The 22,660-nt window shown below is 37.2% G+C and overlaps 1 protein-coding gene across 1 annotated transcript in view; it reads left to right on the top strand.

Moving 5' to 3' along the window:
• Positions 1–22,660, top strand: part of LOC108775835 (Down syndrome cell adhesion molecule-like protein Dscam2) — a 67,197-nt gene that overhangs the window by 14,122 nt on the left and 30,415 nt on the right. The window contains exons 6-10 of the mRNA XM_018542281.1: positions 5,721–5,964; positions 7,767–7,971; positions 14,513–14,809; positions 15,183–15,293; positions 16,800–16,958. Of these exons, the coding sequence (XP_018397783.1) occupies positions 5,721–5,964; positions 7,767–7,971; positions 14,513–14,809; positions 15,183–15,293; positions 16,800–16,958 (1,016 nt within the window). The remainder of the gene's footprint in view (positions 1–5,720; positions 5,965–7,766; positions 7,972–14,512; positions 14,810–15,182; positions 15,294–16,799; positions 16,959–22,660) is intronic.

Raw genomic sequence — 22,660 nt, forward strand, 5'->3', positions numbered from 1 at the left:
ATTGGCACTGTCAGGCACACAGGAAACATCGTGTAACTTCTTCACAAAAGGAGTTTCATTAATGTCATTTTTTTTCAAGAGAAATTAAAGAAGACAGGAGGGTGTAGTTAATTGAATGAAAATTTGTATAAAAAGTCGTTACCTTTGTTACGTGGGAACTCGGTGGAAAATAAGGATAAAATAAAGATAAAGACTCGGTATCTAAAATAATGTATATTACAGAATCAAATCGCGCGTATGTGTTTAATGATGTTTCGCGTTATGTTCTAACGGGAGTGTGCTGCCGCGCGCGACAGCGCCAGGTGATGAGGAAATTGGAATCTTTGTGCAAATAACAGACGAACACGCGGACGATGCTCATTCTCTACTAGACGCCTGTGTCTCTATTTTCCTTATATTAATGCTAATTTTAAACATAGATCTGCGGACAGAATATTTCGCGCAATGTGAGCCCCACGCGCGGGAACGCCCACGCGACGAGTTCATCGACATCGCGGACTCCTGGAAGACCGTGGTGGGTAGGTGAACCGAGAGAGGTGAACGAGAAAACAGTTATGAAACGAGAATTTTCTTCTTCTCTGCGCTCCGACTATTAAATATTACGTTAACTCTCACGGATACCATCCTTTATCCGCTCGTGCATATTACTCGCTCGCGGATGTATTACGTTTATCTCACAAGGAACGAGGAGGAAACAGCAAATAGGATGGTAACGCGTACGATTGATATTTCATATGCCGTACAACAAAACTTTTCGAGTCTGTTGATTAACTGCAGGACATAAAGGATCTTTCCATCCTAAAACTCATTCTACATTCCAAGGAACACATCAAATTGAGAAAAAGTCAAAATGACTTTGTTACGAAATTGACTGCTTATTAACATTAAGAGTCAAACTTAAGTCATTTTAATTTTCTGCTGACTTTTATGTGTTCCTTCAGAATTTCGTAAGCGTAAGTCTTGAAATACAAGTGTTAGTAAGCCTTTAAAAAACTGACCAATCATATATAATTGTATAATCTTCTCATATTCGACTCGTGATTGATTAATACTTTAAGGAATCTGTATCAATTGCACAAGTTCAATCATATATATAATGCGAGAAAAAGATTTTAAGAACTCTCTATGTGAAAGTCATCTGTGATTGGCAGTGGACAATTATAACAGTGCGCAAATGAACCGCTTCCTTCCTTAAGGCTCAATACATCTATTGTGTTTCGGAACTAAATTGTAAATAATTTTAATAAAATAATTGATCAATCACAATTGAATATGTAGAGAATATTCAACTGTGATTGGTCATCCGGATTGAATCAACCGTGACTCTATAACTAATCAACATGTTTAAAGAGTTTGTCGTACGATATATGAAATATCAGTCTGTGTCAAGATCGCAACTCACATCGATGCAACACCACGAAGAGAGCGATGAGAGGCTCTATGAAACTTGTTGCGTGGTGGGGAGCATGTTATTACAGCGGATTACGCGATTAGCAACTAGTTTGGTCCCATCATTGATGCCGCGAGCACCGTGCGGAGGATCGGTGCAGTAATCAAACTCGGGTCAAATGGAAACACACGGTTATCGTCGTGTCGTGCAGCGAGATGCATTTAAATAATTATGGATGAACCGAAAATCGATGAGCGCGAGACGTTTAAGAGTCATTTTAAGAGTCAGTGCTCTCTGTCGCAATTTTTAGAATCTTTTCTCTCTCTCTCTCTCTCTCTCTCTCTCTCTCTCTCTCTCTCTCTCTCATTCCTGATTTCTCACGCGTCGAAAATATAAAATGAAAATTTTAAACGTCGCCGGCAGAACATATCGACGGAACTTTGATCGCAAATTTTGTAGAATCGACGCGGATATAGAACGATGTGATTCGCGGTCTGTGTACCCGCGCACGCGTGCGTGTGTACACGCGCGCGCGTGCGACGCGTATAGAGCCGCCAATCTACGCTGGCGCGACGATAGTAGCCGGGGGGATGAACGAAGATAGTCGGAAGATATATAGACGTCGGGAGGGCTGTATGGGTAGCGCAAACAAACCGACCGCTGATTACAGAGACTGCTTCTGACAGCCCATCAAATATTCCGCATTTACGTATACGTCGACGTCACTGAGTATTCCATGCTTGTGTTCATCAACCGCGCGTTTCCCCTCACCGGCTCTCCTCCAGCCGCCCTCTTCTTCCACGTCGGCTCCCTCCTGCTCCTCCTCTTCTAGTCGTCTCCTCCGTAGGTTGATTTAGCCGACGGAAGAGAGCTGCGGGGCGAGGGGGGGGGGGAGGGTGGAAAGCTAGAGAAGCTGGAGATAGGGATAAGGGATATAGAAAAGGAAGAGTGAGACTGACAGAGAAGAAGAAGAAGAGAAAGCTAAAGCAAGTAGAGAGGACAAGAGGATGGAGAAGACGAGGATGGAGAAGATGAAGACGGAGAGAGGAAGAGAGTTTGAGGGTTCGTTGGAGTCTTCCATCTCTCCGGGTTCCCTCGCACTCGAGCATCCCCGTATCCCATCTCCTACCCTCGCCAATTTCCCTTCGTAAATTCGATTATCTATAGGTATACTCCTCATCCCTGTGGCTCCACTTCTGCTTCGCTGCCAACACGGCCGCCATCTCCGCTCCTATCCTCTTTGGCCGTCTCCTCATCGTCATCATCCTCGTCCTCGTCCTCGTCGTCATTGGCCTTTCACGTCTCCTCCCGGATGCGAAGTAAGCAAGACTCGGGCCACTACGCTTTAGCGGATTTCTAAACCACGTGGGGCCGATCATCGCGGAAAAGCGAGTGAGAGAGAGAGAGAGAGAGAGAGAGAGAGAGAGAGAGAGAGAGAGAGAGAGAGAGAAAGAGAGAGAGAGAGAGAGAGAGAGAGAGAGAGAGGAAGAGACTAAATTGAGGGAGTTCTGTGAATACGAGAGAGACGATGCCAAGGCTAATGGCGCGTTACGAGCAATCGTGGAAAGATGAACTGGCTCTATTCGGTTCCGATAAACTTCCCGTAGGGTGATAAGGGATCTCGAATTGGGATCGATTTAAATATCGCCGGTATTCAGTTATAATCGATTTGTATGAGTAATCTCATTTAATTAGCCTGATTTATCTGAAATATTGATAGCGGTTTTACGTCTAACGTTAATCGACTTAAGCGAAGAGGTATTTAAGCAATATACTTTTTTTATTAAAGCGAATAACATTTATCCTTTATGTCTTTTAACTTATTTAATTGAGATACAGCAGATTTAATTAGAATTCTCTTTTACATTTGAATTCTATTTTTGCACAATATTTAAAAGTGAGTTTTACATTATTAAAGAAACAACGTATTTTCAACTCATTTTAATTAGAGCGCAGAGAACGCATATGTTTGAAATTTATTCGCGTTATATTAAAAATTCATGTCAATCCAGTTATACAAATACATATGCAAGTTCGTTAAATAGTCGACGCTAACAGATTCGTATCGTAAAAATGGCGGCAGCTTGAAATTTTCATTAGTGACTCCGTTGCAACACTGACGTCGTGCCGACGGGATTGATAAGATAATAGAGAGGGGGAAGGAAATTATCTTCGTCGAGATTTATATACTTCCTGTTAGAGTGCTCCCCTATAGAAAATCCATCTCTCGCGCATAAGCTCAATAATGTACATGATATGCAAATAGAAACTGATGCCAATAAATCTCTTTAATGTCGCTTAATGCCACGAATTAATAGTAAAAGATAGACTATTTTGTTCGGATTAACATGTTCTTGCGCGGCCGTCGGTGCGCATTTCACATCGTACTGACCACCGATAAGGTCAAAGGTCGCGCGTGCTCGCCAAGGATCGATTGGATTATCCTGTTTGCCAAGACTGGCTTAAATCGAGACAGCACGGGCACCCCGAATTTTCAATTAAGACGAACACGGAGAGCCGGCGAAGTTATGCGTGATCTCGTTTCGTGAAATTCGCAAGGGATCGATCTACGGAGTTGCGCTATATATTCGCATAGTTATGCTAGAGCGTTATAGCATGCGCCTCGGCAAAAATCGTCGGCGTTGTCCCGAACCACACAGTGTAAGAATATAGATGTTACCACTTGATCATATTTCACTGGAAAATATGGTCCTGAAAATGGGGAAGTTAAAATACAAACATTAGATGGAATATTGATTTTAACATCGCATGTACGAGAAGCTAAGCTTTCCATGTGTAAGGCACATTTACTAATATTAGTAGAGAGAATTGCTAATATCAGTAGAGAGACTTGTTAATAATACTAGTAAAGAGACATGTGTAGATGTAGTATTCCAATTCTCTAAATTCTTAAAGTGTAATATTTTACTCTAAAGAGTGAAAAAAGCCATTCTTGGAAAAGAGTGGCTCAATTTTCAATCTTTAAGAATGAAATTTCACTTTTCTCTCTCTCTCTCTCACTCTCTCTCTCTCTCTCTCTCTCTCTACAAGTTTAGAGAAGACACATATGCCACCTTAAGTTTAATTGCGGAATGTTCTTATGAAAAGACCGATAATTTTATAGAAGTGGAAACTTCTATTATATATTCTTACACGGTGTCCTAAATCTTAGCAAGATAAAGGTGTTTGAAATTGTTTGAACCCGGAGCGCTAAAAATTCCTATTATACGTTAACTTTTTAAAGTCTAGTAATATATATATTACCAGTGTCTTCAAAAAATTATATTTTTGGTAAATATTAAACTATTCCTTACAACTCAATCTTGTTTAAAAAAAAATTGTTTATTATACATTACTAATGTATAAACGAACATTTTAAGTTTTTCTATATTTTAATGACAGGAAAAATAACTATTGATGAAGAAATTGATTGACTTATAGCTACAAAAGGAAAACTTTTGAAGCTTTCTATGTTATAGCTTTACTGCTATTATTTAATAATGTATTGTAAAACTGCCATAAGTTTTTTTCATTTTTACATCGCATTTTATATATTTTGATCGTATTTTGTCGTTTAAATAATTTTGTCTACATAATAAAAATTTTATTATAATATAATATTTTATTTTTTAGATCCGTAATTTTGATCCGCCAATTTTTATGTTTCGATCTCATTTTTATATTCAAGCGATTCCCTGAGTCTTCAAAAATAACTAGACAATAAATATTTCATTTAAAAAAAAGAGACTTTAAAGGGTTAACGTGACACACACGTCAACGCGGCTGCAGCCGTCTGAATAATCGCGCTGACAAATATCATTAAAATGCACGTTCTTGAAAAGTGAACGTTTTGAAAGCGTGCCAGGGTACGTATCTCGCCGCACCATATATGCGTGTATAGAAACAGAAATACAGGAATATAGCCGCGTAGTATGGATGTACAATAGCAGGGGGAAATGCATTCGGTCTTTCCCGATGAAACAATAGTTATTTTGTGGTAAGTGTGTGCAGCGAGGAGATACGGTTTCGGACAGGCACCGACGCGCGTACATGAACGCAACGTTTTCGAAATCTCGTTGGTTAGGTAACTACAATAATAACATCGTCGCTTTGACGAGCGCGGGAAATGGTAAATTTGCATACGCATTCTGTCGAGAACGCGCACATGTGAGTCGGAGCGATGCGAAAGCAGAGTTTCTGCGAGTGTCTGCCTACACCGTCGATGCTTTCACTTGGTGGCCGCCTGATAATAATGGTCCTTGGAAATGGAATCGAATCGAATTTAAATACACTATATGACGGAGAATCCTGTTTCTGTTTTCTCGCGTAGGTGGTACTATAATAGGAATCAGAGGGAGGAACCGATCGAGGAATCGTCAGGCCATTACGTGATGCGTGATGGCTCCTTGATTATCCAGAGCGTCGAGGAGAATGACGCCGGCTCTTATATGTGCACTGCCAGCAATTCTGAAGGCAGCGAAACTTTGGAGATCAGATTAACAGTGTCTGCACCACTGAGTGTTCACGTGCAACCGGCGATACAGACGGTTGATTTGGGGAAATCCGCCTATCTGGTAATCAATCATCATCGATATCGATTTATTTGAAAATAAATAAGGCTTACGTAGGCTCACTCCGAACGTATAATTGTGTAGAAATAAGTTGGACAGAGAAAGGGAAAAAAATGATATTTCGAGGAATCTAATACCGCAAAGAACAGAAGAAAACTATCGCTCGTAGATCGATATTTATACTTTGTTCTTATTTCAAGACTGTCTTAACTTTCAACTTCCATTAATTTTCTAAACATAAGTTTTCAAATTGAACGAGCGGTGATCCCAAAAATTTTTCTACACAATAGTATATTTATGATGTTCACAATTATATTAAAATATGATAAATAAACAAATCAATGCGTAAATAATAAATGTCATTATTTTCATTTATATATAGAAATGCTATAATTATAAAACACAAATAACAAAACAATTATTGTAGTTTTTATATAATATACTGGTTTTTGCACAACTCTGCAAATAACGTAAATATTATTTTTAAAAAATTGATAAAATTTTTTTTTATTTTAATTAAAAGTGAACTCTTCAAAGTAGTTATATAATAATATTTATTTTCAAGAGGGGCGATTGGTTCGTTGTAAATACATTACATCTCTCTAAAAATTGTGTATGTATATATAATGCATTTATTTGTTTCAAATAAAAGCTTATAACTTAAAAATTAATTAGAAAAATGCATGAAAATCATCAAATTTTATAGCAAAATTATTCTGAAAAATTTTATTATATTGTTGAAGCGAATAACTTATTTCGTTAGGAAACCGAAAAGTTAAGTAAGTATTTTAAGATGTGGTTTTATAGTTAATTAAGAACAACTTGAGACTTTATTTAAGATGGTCTGAAATACAAGAACTCATTGAATATCTTATAGAGTTTTGAAAATCCTACTTTAGAGATCACTTTAGATGATTTATAATTTAATTCAAATGTTAGAACGTCATTTATAATTTTTAGTCTATGCGTTTTGATATGAGTATACATATATCCATTTTATATGTCACATTTATCATATATCGGTTAGTAGATGAATTGATATAATTAAGACATCCGTTCTAGAAAATTGAAAGATCTGAGTTAGTGTGATATTTTTCTTTGTGTGAATACATTCTTTGCAGCGTTTTAAGATGTTTATTATTACATTGATAAATAAATCAATGTGCAGTAATTTGTGATATTATCTCTAGCATATTTAATTTAAATATAATTGCATTTTAAGTTCAACAAACCGAATCAGCACACAATTTATAGAAAAATGTATTTGAAAATTTACATATAAATATTATTAAGCATCAAAATTGAATATAGGATTTTTTCTTTAATTATATTATTCATTTAGTAATCAATTTTCGACTTACATTATTATTTTTATGTTTTTATTCTGATAGTTTACTCTCGTAACGGTTTCTCAAACGGTAAATTATAGAACGTCTAAAATTTTTATCTTGTATTCTAATTTAAGAATATGAGAATATCTGACAGATCGCTTACAAATATCGAACACTTCAATTACTGTTATGAATATTTACCGTTTTCAACCATCTATAAATACCGTAAAGCGCTGTCGATGACGCGGGAAATGAATCTGTACGTGCCGGAAATTAATGCCGGTCCTGGTGTCGGGTGTGTGTGATTCGAATATATTTTCAGGAATATAGAGATCTGATTTTTCTCAAGAAGCTCACGGTTTGCGGATTCGAGACGAGACGGTATTCTCCTTCGTTTCCGCACGCCGGGCGAGAGCGCCGGGCAAGTCCTTTTCTTGATTCTCATCAGTTTCTTCCGTCTAAACTCCTTTGCAGACGTGCACCGCAAGTGGATTTCCGCAAGCGGCACTCTATTGGCTGAAGGATGGTCAGCCATTGAGAACGGGCGCCCGGGTAAGGACGGTCTCCAGTGAGCGTATTTCCGTGACGTCGGTCGCGAGAGAAGACCGCGGCATGTACCAGTGCTTCGTGCGGAACGAGTACGAAATGGCTCAAGGAATTGCGGAATTACGCTTAGGGGGTAAGACATTCTGGCATCGCGTTCCGGATGTGCAATAGTATGTCGCGACGCCTTAATGTTTGGGCAAGCTGAAAATAGTCGTCATGCCATCACCCAAAGACTCGAAAATTTTAGAATTGTTATAAGATCAGCGATCTCTTTCTCAATGACAGATTAAATACGTATAATTAACATGGTCGATCGTATTTAAAGAAAACTGAATTAATTATATTCTAAAATGTTTCAATTGTTACTTACAAAATTATTACATGGAAAGAACAATTTTATTGAAATATCTGAAAATTTAGCTAAATACAGGTATAAAAACAATTTTATTGAATCATTAAATTAATTATGTAGAACGCTTAAGATATGAGAATCAAAACTTTTTTGCAACATTGCTTATTCACTGTTAAATTTGTAGTGTCAATTTGACACTATATAAACGGTATCAAATTGACATTATATGGTGTTAAATTTAACCATTGTTTTAGTATAAAATAACAATGTATATTGAGCAATGGCAACATAAATTAGATTAAATTTGACACTTAGATTTAACAAAATGTATGCTTGACTGTCCTACATAATTATTTTGATTCAGTAAAATTATTTTGAGATCCACATCAGCTAAGTTTTTAAATATTTTAGCAAAATCGTAAAATTTAGTTCATATAAAATAGTATACAATAATTATTACAATGGTCGAGACATTTTCAATGACTTTTTATCATCCCCTAAATTGAATTATTCCTATTGCGGTAACACATTTTATACATAGTTTATAGTTTAATTTACAGTATAAAGAATGAACATTTATATCTTATTAACACTACCTTTGTTTACCAAGCAATCGGTGAATGTTTTGCCGTTAATACCATAGAATTCTTTCTCTGTACGATCCATGATTCGCGTGCCATTTTATCGTAACGCATTCTCCATCAGGAGGTAGCACGACTTTCCTGCAGGCTACGTGCTATTTTTGCGGGGAAGTGCCCTCATCGCTCTTCCGATTGTGCTTTACGGAGCGTGTTCCCATCTGTGGAACGATAATCGTGGTCTCGGTTTCGATTAACTCCGGTTGAGTTTCGTTTGCAGCAACAGCAGCAAAGTTATACCAAATCGCATTACCTAACTTCAACAATAATTATTTTCCGTTATCTGATCTAGCCAGGCACCCTGATTCTTATTTTATTTTAGAATTATACATAAATTATAAATTATAAATACAATAGAATACTGTATATTTAATGGAATATTTGGCGATGAATTACGATTGTTGTTATCAACACTGCTGATCGGAAATGTTGTTTAACGGCAAATCGAGAATGCATTTAACAATTCTCGTTCGCGCGTTTATTACGAGGAAAAAAGAGAGTTCGGACGAGCGATCGCGTGTTTGGCGAACTTGATCAGAAACTTGGTTTGCTCGCGGTTTGAAAATGTTGGTTAACGACTACGGAACTCGGTATATGTGCGGAGGAGGGCTGCCTGTTTGCGCAGCGTTCCCTCCGTAACGTATTTTCCATCGGCTGGTCGTTTCGCTGCGGGATACGTGCCATTTTTGTACGAAAATGGCCTCGTTTGCTCTCCCGCTCACAAACCCACGATGTGAGACCTTCACCGTCGCGCATCAATGTCCGATGGACAACCACACGACTCGCGAATTTGCCCCGGAATATAATAAAAGCGATTTACGATAGGTTTCACCGATAACATTGCAGCCAAGCATTGGACGGATCACATGGGTAACATATGACACGTGGAACATGTCCGGTAACTTAGAGCGCAATGTGTTTCGTGTGAAAAAGCTCTCTCTCTGTCTGGAATTCCCTCTGAAATTTTTCGCAAAAAACCACAGTATGATTTCGGTACGTTTATCGGCTATTCATATTTAAATTATTCTGTTATTGCTGTTGATATTGTATTGTAATATAACACATGGTGTTTAAATAATATTACATTGAGTGCGAAAAATTATAATATTGATATCATGTTGCTTTTAGTATAGAGATGCTGCTAATTGTAAGTATATAGAGGTTACATTTTTAATTAGTAAATGTTTAACAACATTTGTTCATACTTTTATTCGTAAGAGGGTGTTATTTTTCAATTAGATTTCGAGATATAACTCCAAAGGTAGTCCTTCCAGCTTTGAGTTTTTATTTTATACTGCTTCCACCTCGGGAGGAGAATATTGCTGCTGGCAAGGGAAAGCGTGTTGAGTTTCGTGCCGTTCTTACGAGCGATTTGTACATTTCTGGAAGTTCGTACGGGCTTTCGCGGCCATTAACCTTTATACGGCTGGCATTTGGTAACTTTTATGACCTTTGAAAGTTTAAATTTTCTTTCAAAATCGCTTATAGCCCGCGCTCAGCTACCGTTCCCTCGTCGGAAACAAGCGTACCGATCCTGGACGCCGCGCCGTGTACAGTTTGTTTCTTCCTCCGTCGTAATCCGAGTTCGGATATCACGCGCGAGCTAAATTACTACTTTCCTTCTTCCTTCTTATCCCGGTTTTCTCTTAGCTGTCGAGTAATTTTACCACTAAATTTCTCTTCGAACAGAAAAGTATCCGATAAAATATTATAGTATATTCTATTAGATTTAAGTTTTCAGCCACTAAACCAACATAATTAAACCGAAATAAATAGAATATAAGATAAAGAGGAAAAAGTGTAGAATCACCAAAATTAGCTAACCATTTAGCATAGAAAACCAATTCTATAATATTTCTTGAGCTGAAAGAGAAGAATAACATTTACGATATCAGGAAATGCAGGAGAAATTTCAAAAACAATAATATCATACAAAGTACGTACTGCGCATATATGATGTTTGTTTTCTTTATTTCTGTATGATCAGTTTATATAAATTCTAAATATATAAATGTATTTGTGTTTACTTTTATATGCATTTTATACAGCTTTTTTTAAAGATAAATATTATAATTTTTAAATCATTGTTTAATCTGGAACCAAAATAACGAGAATGTAGTGATTACTGGTCTTTTTTAGTTTTGTTTGTTTCTTGTTTTATTTACTTTTCATCATTTTTATTTTTCTTTTATATTTTTTATAAAATAAAATAATAGAAAGTTAATAATGTTAAAAACAAAACAACACGAAAATGAATTATAACAGAAAAAAATGGAGCCAATAATTATTATGTCTTCATTGGTTCTCTGAGTTCAACAGAGATTGATTTAAAACATTATTTATTAAAAATGTTTTGTGTATACATTGATATATTATATAAAATGCATTTAGAAATGAGCGTAAATGTATGTGCTATAATTTACTTAGATTTGATTCAGTGGAAAACATAAGATGCTTAGTAACAACATAGTGTAATACAGTGAATCATCAACCTTGTTGTTTGTCAATGTTAAACAAAGATGGAATGTTCACTGCGGTATACTGTGTTATATTGTGGCTTTTGCTAGAAACAAGCACTGGTAATATCTCGTATGCTGTATGTACTTTGGCCGGTGTTATATCAACGCTTTTGAGGCTTCCACGGATATTATCTTCAAAGACACCAGACGGTTTGTGGGTTATCTCCGTGTTTTCATATTTTTCATCCATTGTTAATGCTAACGTTTCGTGAACCTTGCCGTTCACTTCATGGAGGAAAAGTGATACTTAGTGTGCTCTTCGCCTTGATGAAGTAAACAGCAGTTAGCGTTAGTAATGGATGAAAACACTACGATAACTCGCAAATTTTCTATGGTATGGTGTTACATCGTTTTTCATCAATTTTTCTGTATTTTCCGGTATCATAAATGTTACATTTTTCTTTTACATTAAAAAACACCGAATTAATTTTTTGTATACATTAATATCCAGATTTATAAATAATTGAAAAAAAATTATGCGGCACAACATCGCAGCGAGACTTTTTGTACTACGACGGAAAAATATTTTATCATCGAAATTACGTGACGAGGAATAGTTGCGCACCAACTTCTACGTTACGTCAACAAAATGTCATGTAATCGCTATTCATACCCATAGTAATGAAGCCCGTCGTTCCAGTTGCGACGGTGGATAGAAAATTAGTAATTTACGTCGTCCAAGTTCGGAGCCGGGTGCCTATTACCTTGTCATTAGGATTCTTCCCGTCTCCATGATTTCTAAGCTGTAGGGGTATAGAGTGTACATTAGGTTGGATCGCCCGCAGCACGATAGGATAGTTAGTACCTGCTACTACTACCCCTGGATTTGCATACGCTAACGAGATTCCTGCGGTTTTGCCGATGCTTTGCATGCTAGCCGCGCGCGATTTCGCGGAGCAGCGCGACCAACTACGTCTATTTATTATGCGTCATAGATACGTCGGGGTATGAAAGCCGGTCCGCGGGAACATCTCGGCGAATTTGCGAATTTTACTGGCGGTCCCTGCCCCTGGATGGAATTACGCGAACGTGATATCTTGTCTGTTATGATTATGGCATTCTCCCGTTTCGCTATGGAGAGAAAAAGAGAGAAAGATTTACTTTGTCGCCCTTAGAAAACGCATAACCTCGGATGAATGTATCGCTTATGTAAATCACGCTTTATCATACCGTTTATCTGAAACACCCATTGACATTTTGCGTAAACTTCAATCTGGAATATGACCTCGTTGCGTTCCAATGTAATTTTTGTTACCAGCGAGTCTGACCGTTTTTGGAAACATCACTGCGTTGATGTTTTCTAAAATTTCGAGAAAACAAGTGTGGCTGCCCGACGCCACTAATATTAATTAAAGCAAATCATATTAATCTTCATAATTACATGTCTCGGGAAAATATCTTTTTTTTAAACATTTTATTATTTTGGACACGATATTACAGAGAGCGCAACAAGAACTGCGTCATGCAAACACTATGCAAAACAGAGATACGTTATTCACAAAATTATACCTGATACATGATAAATTATATCTGATACACGATAATACTATTTAATCATTTATCGAAATGATGTGCAAATGTGATATTTTTCCCTGCTGTTATGACTCCTATAGATAAATCAGAAAGTAAATTTGTGTTTTAAAGCTGTCGAGTTTTTATTCAGTCTTCATTTATACAACGAGAGAGATTTTTGCCGCAATAACGTATTTCATATTTTCGCGTGCTAAGGCACGCCGCGATCTTAAACATTAATTTACTATTGTTGAGGAACGTGGCAACGTAAAATTTCCTCTCGCCTAGAGTGCCAGAATGGCGGAGAATAATCAGTCAACCTAATTGATAATTTACTAATGGCGGCTCTACGTAGTCTTTTAATTATACACGAGCGAACTGCCGAGCCTCCGATATTTGCTCCGGCGAGTTTTCAACTTTTAACTATCGAGTTAACCCGCGTTAAATAAATGGTGCTCCTTTTTCCCACCTTTTGCGCGTTTTCTCGATAGAAATCGTAATAATCCTTGCAGCTACAGAATATTGCAGCAGTATTTGAATAATGCACAATATCATAAAAACAATATAAGAATCTTATTAGACCGTATATGTGAGAACACAAAATCAATAAGAAATAAGAATTAAAGGTCTATAACGGTCGAAGCTGGATTTTATTGCTTAAATAATTCAATGTGAATTTTATATATATATATATATATATATATACACCATATATATATACCAGTATGTCTACCGAAATAGTCTATAAAGGCTTAGGACACTTGCACGTAATGCAAGAGATTCGGGTTTGACTCCCAGCTGAGGTAATATTTTTCGCAATAAATAAATTTATTTACAAATTTCTATTATATTTATTAAAATCTCTCTAATAAATGCCTATCGATCATCAAATTTTAATTTTGACAGTATTTCAGTATTATTTAGCTGCGTTTGTAAGTTCGAAAAGATTTCGGTGCGTTCGATAAAAACTACAAATATGGTATATATGCATGCATGTATACACACACACATATATATATGTATGTATAATTAATATTATAAAAATTACAGCAATATTGTGCAATATTGAAATTTTAGTACTTGATTGGAAATATCGCAACAATACTGTGAAATATTATAATTTCAATATTTTGTAGAAAATATGCAATATATTGCTGCAATATTATAATTAAACAGATAAGTATGCGGCTCCGCCACGAGATTTGAACGTTGACCACTATCCGTCATAATTGTCACTGTTTTTTACGAGTTAATTATTTAATGATATTGTTTTCTCGTTTTCAACATTATTGATAAGGTATCACCCCGCTATTGGGTTTTCTGTCTCTATTCAGACGATTTGTAGATAACTCCGCGGATCGACGGGATATTGCAACGACAATTGGCACAGTTTTTTATTTGGATTATTTTTAAATGGCTTTCACGAGTCGACGAGAGATATCGTCAGGTCGCGAACTTAAATTCGTGATGGTTCGCTTTCACGTTCGACAATCGATTTGGTACGTATGAAAGAGAGGAGCAAAAAAAGAGCGTAGAAATATATGGACGCCGCTATAACGCGACGCGTTAGACACGGGGAAAAGGCGGGCGTACAAAGGGGCATTTGGAAACTTTGGGGTATACGTAATCTCTGCCCGTAACGTCTGTTAACAGAGATCGCGCCGCAGCTGGTCTACAGGTTTATCGAACAGACAATGCAACCTGGTCCATCGGTTTCTCTGAAATGCAGCGCCGCGGGTAATCCCACGCCGCAAATTTCCTGGCTGCTAGATGGATTTCCGCTTCCACAAAACGACAGGCTCCTGATTGGCCAATACGTGACCGTGTACGGGGACGTAATATCCCACGTTAATATCACGACTGTAAAGCCCGAAGACGGCGGCGAGTACGAGTGCATCGCCAGCAGCCGCGCTGGTGAAGCGAGACACTCAGCGAGACTCAATATCTACGGTGAGTCAATGCGAAAGTCAAAAGTCAGCAAATACGTTTTTCTGTGATTCAAATCCTGGCAGAGAGCCATGATTACGATTTTGGTACAGTTAAACTTGATTACTTATTTACCGTGAAGAAAAAAATATTCCATTTCTGTATCATTAAAAATTAAACTTGCAGTTTTATCAAATCCAAAGGTGTCAGAATTGTCCTTTTTCGCTCGGCGATATTAAAAATCTGTTTCATCTTTTTTTTTTTTTATTTTTTTTTACGCGGCTCTATCTCCCTGGAATCGAGAGAACAGAGAACTAGATTTCCTGCTGGAAATTTATAACTTTATGCTGTTTCGCGTGGCTGCAGCGTAACGAGCTTTACTGCTTTCTAATCTCAGGACTGCCATACGTCAGACCGATGTCGCCCGTTTCAGCGGTCGCGGGGAAGCAACTATATATCAAGTGTCCTGTAGCCGGTTATCCTATCGAATCGATAGTGTGGGAGAAAGGTAAGCATCGTGCGTCATTTCTGTTAATCCCTGACCGAATAACGGGCTTTTGCCGTACGTTTATTCAATATTTCCATTGCGGCGAATAGTACGTTAAGGTCTGTCGTTGATCTCCCACATTGATTGATCGTTTTCTTTTATAACAAGTGTGCCATGCAATTAATTATACACTGTTAAATGTTCATTATTAAATTCATAATATTAGAGATTATATCTAATTTGAATTATTTTTGATTATATCTACACATATAGATCGCTACTGCTTGTACCTAATATATCGTTAATTTGACATAGATGTTAATGGATGATGTATTTTAAAATTAACTACAGAAATTAATATAATAAAATGTTACTTTATAACTCAAGAGTTTCAGATAGAATATTACTTTTTTGATATTTTTAACAGTGTATCATGTCCAATTATATTATCTAATTTAAAGTAGGTACTTTATTTATAGTTTTATAAATCACCAATATTCCTACTCGATATATTCATTTCAGTAAACAACGAAGTTAAACTATTTAACTTAAGAAATGTATTAAATTTTACTCAAATTTAATTTATCATTTAATAACAAGAATACCACCGGAATTATTCCTCACTAATTTTGTTGGGTATATTGTAGAGCAGTGATGATGAATATAACCTTCTTAAGGGTTATTTTAGAAGGTTATTTTCAGAAAGAGAAAATCTTGCTCGCCGAATGATGTTCATTTCGTGTTCACATAAAATAGAAAATATAATTTTTAACTATGAGTTGCAAAAGTTGCGGCAGGTAGGCTCCAGGTTGTACATCACTGTTGCAGATCATCAAAAAATATTACAGCCATTTTTTATCTGCTTATTTCGAGACTTAGAGATCAAAACAACTCTTGGAAATAATATTGTATATTTTTGCTTTTTGGCAAATATCTTTGAAACTATAATAAGGTATATGAAAAAATGTATTTTATATAAAAATTTTGCAGCATTTTATATTTTTAATAATTCATTCGTATTTTTTAAGATATCAAATTTTTTAATTTATCCTTCCTTTCCTAAGGGTTGTTTCAGTCCCCAAACCTTGAGATAAGCAGATTACAAAATATAAGTTTAATATTTTTTTTTATGCTTTACAATATATTCAAAGCCCATCGATGAGGAATAGTATTGATGATATTCTCTTGTAATTGCATATGTTAATATGTACAGTATGTTGGATGTCGTTTATTTTGAAACTAAGCAATTCGGTCACAGAAATGGATTAATTTACATTTTGACACTCATGGAAGTTAAAAATAACAAAATGTTAATTAACTCAAAGGATTGGGTTGATCCTATCTAACAAGGTAGTTCATCGAATTTATGTTGCGTGTTTTATGTTTGCAAATTAATTTATGCGGCTAAGAATCGATACGAAAATGCGAAATATTTGCGTCTCGCGAAACCAAGTATCGTTATTGGATATTTCAAATATTCTCGAACGCGAGGACCCCTTTTAATCGATGCCGAAACGTTGTTATCAGGGGACATAAAACTGCCTACCAACATGAGACAAAGAGTCGCCAACGGCACGCTGTTCATCGATACTGTGCAGCGCAGCGCCGATGAAGGCACATACACATGCACTGCCAGAAACAAACATAATTTCACGTCGCATCGCTCGGTCGAAGTACGTGTTCTAGGTAAGTAAACGTAGCCAACAGTTCTGCATAATTCCCCGCGATATTGAGCACCGGAATTTAAAGTGTTCGTAAAATTAGCATTCGAAAATAAAGATATTGCTTTACGCGCGCGAGCATGAAACACTCGCGAAATGAAACGATAAATCGTCTCTTTGCCCTTCGAAATGGGAGAAAGGTATTTCGCGGTCTTACTACCGAGATAATGAGTTCTTACGACAATACTTTTAACACGATATATTGTTATATTTAATTGGCGCAATTTTTACAGTACGATAACTCCATTATCTAATGGCGTACAGGTAAAAGGTGTAATATCTCTTCTGCAAAGGTACATAGTTTGTTTTAAATTAAGATTAACGGCAAGAGTCTACACTGAAAAAAGAATCTATACACACTGTTAAATTCATATAATATCAAATTATACTCAAATTGAGTTATTTTTAATATGTCTTAATTTAATTAAAAATAACGTTAAACAATTTATATTACTGAAGGAATATTCAATTTGATTCAAATTTAGTTTATTATTTATTAAGTGCATACATTAATATGAATGTTGTTTATTTTGAAATTAATCACAGAAATAGATTGATTTATATTTTGACACATATGGGAATTAAATATACAAAATATATATATATATATATGTATATGTTATAAAAAGGATTAGATTACTATTGCTCCTTTGATATCTAACAATGTAATAATAGCTATCAAATGATAAATAAAATAATTTTATTTAAATGTTTGTTAATATAAGAAGAAATAATTTACTTTTCTATACACAATATTAAATATTACCAAGCATAATATAATAATATAATCAACTGTTTGGTAATAATTACTAAATATTAGAAAAGTAAAATTAATTTTGCTTATATTTGATTGAAATACTTTACTCTTATTTGATAATTATTATCAGACTCTTTTTTCAGTGCGGTAAGTTTTACGTGAAGATTTATTAAAAATTTTCACTAGCAAAATCTATCATTTTTGCAATTTGCCTCCGCGATATCGAAGCGCGATTATGGATATCACAGGCGCACGTTAATATGCATTCTCCCTTTGTCGAACATATTAACTATCCATTGGCTGGTACCCCATCCGACTGTATTAATTGCAGCCCGTTTATACATAACGTGCGCGGCATGCAACGTTTGACGCGCGTTGCCGATTTTATCTTTACATAATGTTTCTATTAGGTTCATCAACCTAACTCTATATGGAGCGTTGTTTGACGTTGGGCAGGATTAATTAGTACGGGACAACATCGACCCGAGTCTTCGGTTTATCGCATTGCACATCGTCCCTCGGAATACATGGGTGCTTTTCGCACGAGGATCCTATCGATTCTATCGATCGCGTATGCACTCGCTCGTCACTCGAATGCGAGTTGCGCGAAAATTAGGATAGAGAATTTTACGTTGCCAAAGGAATATATTTCGACAAATTTTTTTCACGTTGGACGATTACAGAGTGTAACGCATTTAATCTTTTTCGGTTTTGATTGACTATTTCATTTTTATATCGCTCGGCAATTACGTCGTATAATTTAGAAAAAAAAAAAAAAAGGAAAAAAGGAGGATACATATACGTAATGTTCAGGTTTCTGTTGAAATGCGAGGCATTGTACTATTTTCAGCTCCGCCTCGCCCTGGATTTAGAGGCTTCCCTGAAATCGTGTGGGATTTTTTCTGATGAGAATAACTTTACAATATATATGTATATACATTTTTTTTATTGTGATGTGCGTATTGCGCACAGTTATACATAAAATGATGTATACATGACGTCCCGGAAATCGCGCTGAAACTGAACTATGTATTTTCAATTAGCCATATTTTTGCTTAATGTTTAATATTTAATTTTGAATATATATTAAATGTTTCGACAAAATACTCAAATTACAGGCTAAAGCACGATTGAAATCATCATGTTACGTATGCGGCACTTGTTTGAAATGAAATTAAACAGGAAATTTTACGCGAAAATGGAAAACAAGTGTCATTTTTCTTAGCTGTGGCCCGTAGTGCTTTTGTAAAGCTGCCGCTACATAATTCGTAAATCGTAAAATGTAGTTCGCAAACGTAGACGCGGAATGACGTATTATCGCACGCAAGATATACGTAGGTGCTAACCAATCATACGCAATAAATTTGAACTGCGACAGCGTTGACATTTTAAAGTGTTGACATTTTAATTTAAGTCAGGTTAGAGAAACCTACTACAATGTGTCTGATACTTTCCATATTATGAAAATGTATAAAAAAGGGTAGTTTTCTGCTGATAAATAAGCAAAGTTCATTTCCGCTATTTTTTACTGTCATTGGTCAACACAGTCGTCACAGCATAGAAGTTAGCATCACAACTCAATCCAATTGATTACCATTTGTATACCTATAGAGCGTTTTCCACTTTGATGGCACAAAGTGATACAAATCGATAAAGTATCTTCGTATTTTTGTTACTTTCTGAATGTGAAAAAAGATAAAATGATGTGTTGATTCGTGTCACTAAATGGAAAGCACCCATAGATGCAGATTTTTATTTCGCGTCCTTATTTACGAACTATATTTCGAAATTGTAGAGGCAGCTTACAAGTGAACGCGCGATTTCCGGCAACGCGACGTGTGCTTAATACGCGTTGCTAGGCGTACGCCGCGCGTGCTGAAGACGTTTCCGGAAATGACCTATGCACAGAGCACAGCACCTCACTGCATCGCTCAAGCATTCCTCCTTTGCACGCGCTCGCCTAAACTGCTCTGTTCTACTCCACAGTATTTTTATGTACTCGTGTACTTATGTACATAAAAATCCAGCTGCCACGTATGTACGTAACGTATTGTACATAAGACAGACGACGCGACGTACTGCGTGCAGATGTTGCACGGGGTATTACCGCAAAACGTCTTTCGATCGTAATGTCTCCCCCGTACGTGTGCACACAGCAGGGGATAACGCGCGACTTTTTTTCATGATACTATATATGGCGGGAGTTTGGTATTGAATTCGTAATACCCCGTGATACGTGAAACAGTGTATAAAATTAAATAATAAATATTTAATAATAATCCCCATGGTGATTGTGCAGGATCTGTCAGCTTTGCCAACGATAAAATTGATACAACGTGTAAACAGCTATCTATGTGAATGCAGGGTTAACACGTTGTTTGTAACGCCGTTACCGTTACTATTTTTTTTTTTTTTTTTTTTTCCCCAGTAATAATTGGTACTATCTGTAATAGAAACGAACATTCGGTCGTTATTTTTATAATTACTTTAGTTCCCTATTATCTTTATATCTATTCTATAGATTGTATTATTTTTTTTATTAAATACAATAGAAATATTCCATTTAAATGGAAGTTAATATTAAAAAATATTCTGTACTTAAGTTGCATTCTGATGGTTATTGTTAATATTGAAAATCCATAGTAGTATATAATCTAAAAAATTAGAAGATTTTTTTTAGATGACTGTAATATTTAATATCTTACTTTAATATTACAAAAAGAAAACGAATCATTATTTTCTAAATAATGATAATGTATTACTTTTTGAACTTAGTAACGAGTAACGGTAACGTATTATTTTTGTAAAGTAACATTTCCTGGTTGAATGTTTCCTTCGAGTTTCCGTGTTTCCGATCTACCAAAATTTTCAAACACGTTTGTTCAATGCGTGTATACAAAGTTTGTTTCGTTCTAAATGCGGAGTTTACCACGGAGATTGCGTCGGCAAACTGAATATTCTGTTGAAAATCACCGACGCGATTGCCTTTCATTAAAATTGCACACGTTCTTTCTCTCAACCCGCTGTCGATCTGTACGTAACGAAGCAATGCCCTAAGAGCATCTCACGTCACGATATCGGATACGTCTGTTTAATTTGCGTTATTCGCGTGAGAAATACTCGTTTGTGTTTCAACGGAAACACTTAGGAGAATGTATGATATATGTGTGTGTGAAAACTTCCTTACTTTTTAAAAATTTTCTTTTAATTAAAATCGATTAGAACAAAATCTTTAAAAAATAAGACAGTTTTTGTAAGTCTCACATGTCATACAAAACATTTTTCTGAATGTAAAAATCCGTTCGCGATAGAGAAATGCGACGGGAAGTCGAAAAATAAAGATTGCAATTATCTCGAATTCGATATCGACGAGCGTTCTCTCGCTTTCTTGGTTGCGATGCGCGCCAAGTCTTGATTTCCGCCGTCAAGAGCAAGTCGAAGCCGCGAAAGGAAGGATCGATTAATCTCGCCGCATCTCTCAGCATCGAATCCCGCTGTTGGTTTCTGACGTATGCCGTATCGGACGCGGAGAGTTGCTTGCTCTCCTCTTTCCCCGAACTCTGCCGCGTTGCTGCTGGAATCGTGCCGCTCTGAAAAATTGCTTTCCGTTCGAAGGCGCATCTGGCAGCGGCGCGGAGCGACGATTACGACCGTTTATTTATCCTTCCATCCTCCCCATAACCAATCAAATCAATTCATTCCCGATGATATTCCCGACTACAACATCGTGATTCTCTAGTGATCTGAACTGCTTTGATGGAATGCCACCTTGTCTGTATTGTTCTTTCAGTGCCACCTAAAATCACGCCTTTCAGTTTTGCTCGCGATTTAAACGTAGGGGACCGTACTAGCGTACAGTGCGTAGTCGTGACCGGCGACCTACCACTGACATTCACGTGGCTCAAAGATAACGTCCCGATAGAGACGGTCAGGACGTTGCCGTCGTCGCAGGATGCGCCGTCGGGCAGCCGCGGTCGGCCGCCGGCCGGTCCTGGGATGGACGCGATGATTAACGGGGGCCCCAAGCTAAGGGGCCCTGCCACCGCCTCCGGCCCCGGGCATGACGAAGCGTCCTCCTCGTCCCAGAGAAAGAGCATTACCATCGGAATACATGACGCTTTTACCAGCGCCCTGAGCATTAGCACGATCGCACCCGCGCACAATGGCACGTACACCTGTCGCGTGACCAATGGCGCTGCAACCGTCGCTCATTCTGCACTCCTTCACGTCAACGGTAAACGCACACCGTTGGTGTAATAGACCGACCGTGTTCCGGAATCGGTACTTGGCGCGGTTACGGCGATCATTTTGGTCTTCTCTCTCTCTCTCTCTCTCTCTCTCTCTCTCTCTAGTACTTGGCGCGGTTACGGCGATCATTTTGGTCTTCTTCTCTTCTCTCTCTCTCTCTCTCTCTCTTTCTTTTTTTTTCTTTCTTTCTTTCTCTCCTCTTCTCTTCCACGATTGAGAGACGCGTCCGCAACTCTCAACGCCAAATTCACCGGCATCGTATTTCGGAACACGGAACACCCGGTCGGCGCTCATCGGGATGCCAATGACGACGTCGGGGGACGTGAAAGACTCGGATGGATTCGCGCCACGTCTTACGGAATAAGATCGCGTCGGGCGACGAGAGCGGATTATCATTGAGATTCGCGAGCTGAGGCGTCGGTCGTGATAGGACCGGACTGGCAATTTTCCAGTTCGTTGGCTGGTATAGCGACGATGGAAAGTAACTGATTGATCGGCACGTAGGGAAACACCGGTGCCGCCGGCCATCGTTTGTGCTCTCCCCGATGGCTCTGCGCCGCGACGATCGATCAATCAGCGTGTCCGACCTCGTGCGATGCGTACCGTAATCAATTTTGTTTTACCTCAAGAACAAAAAGAGTAACGTCGCCTGTAAATCGTTA

This window comes from Cyphomyrmex costatus, unplaced genomic scaffold (genome assembly GCF_001594065.2).
Source record: "Cyphomyrmex costatus isolate MS0001 unplaced genomic scaffold, Ccosl1.0 scaffold33, whole genome shotgun sequence".
Taxonomy (NCBI): domain Eukaryota; kingdom Metazoa; phylum Arthropoda; class Insecta; order Hymenoptera; family Formicidae; genus Cyphomyrmex; species Cyphomyrmex costatus.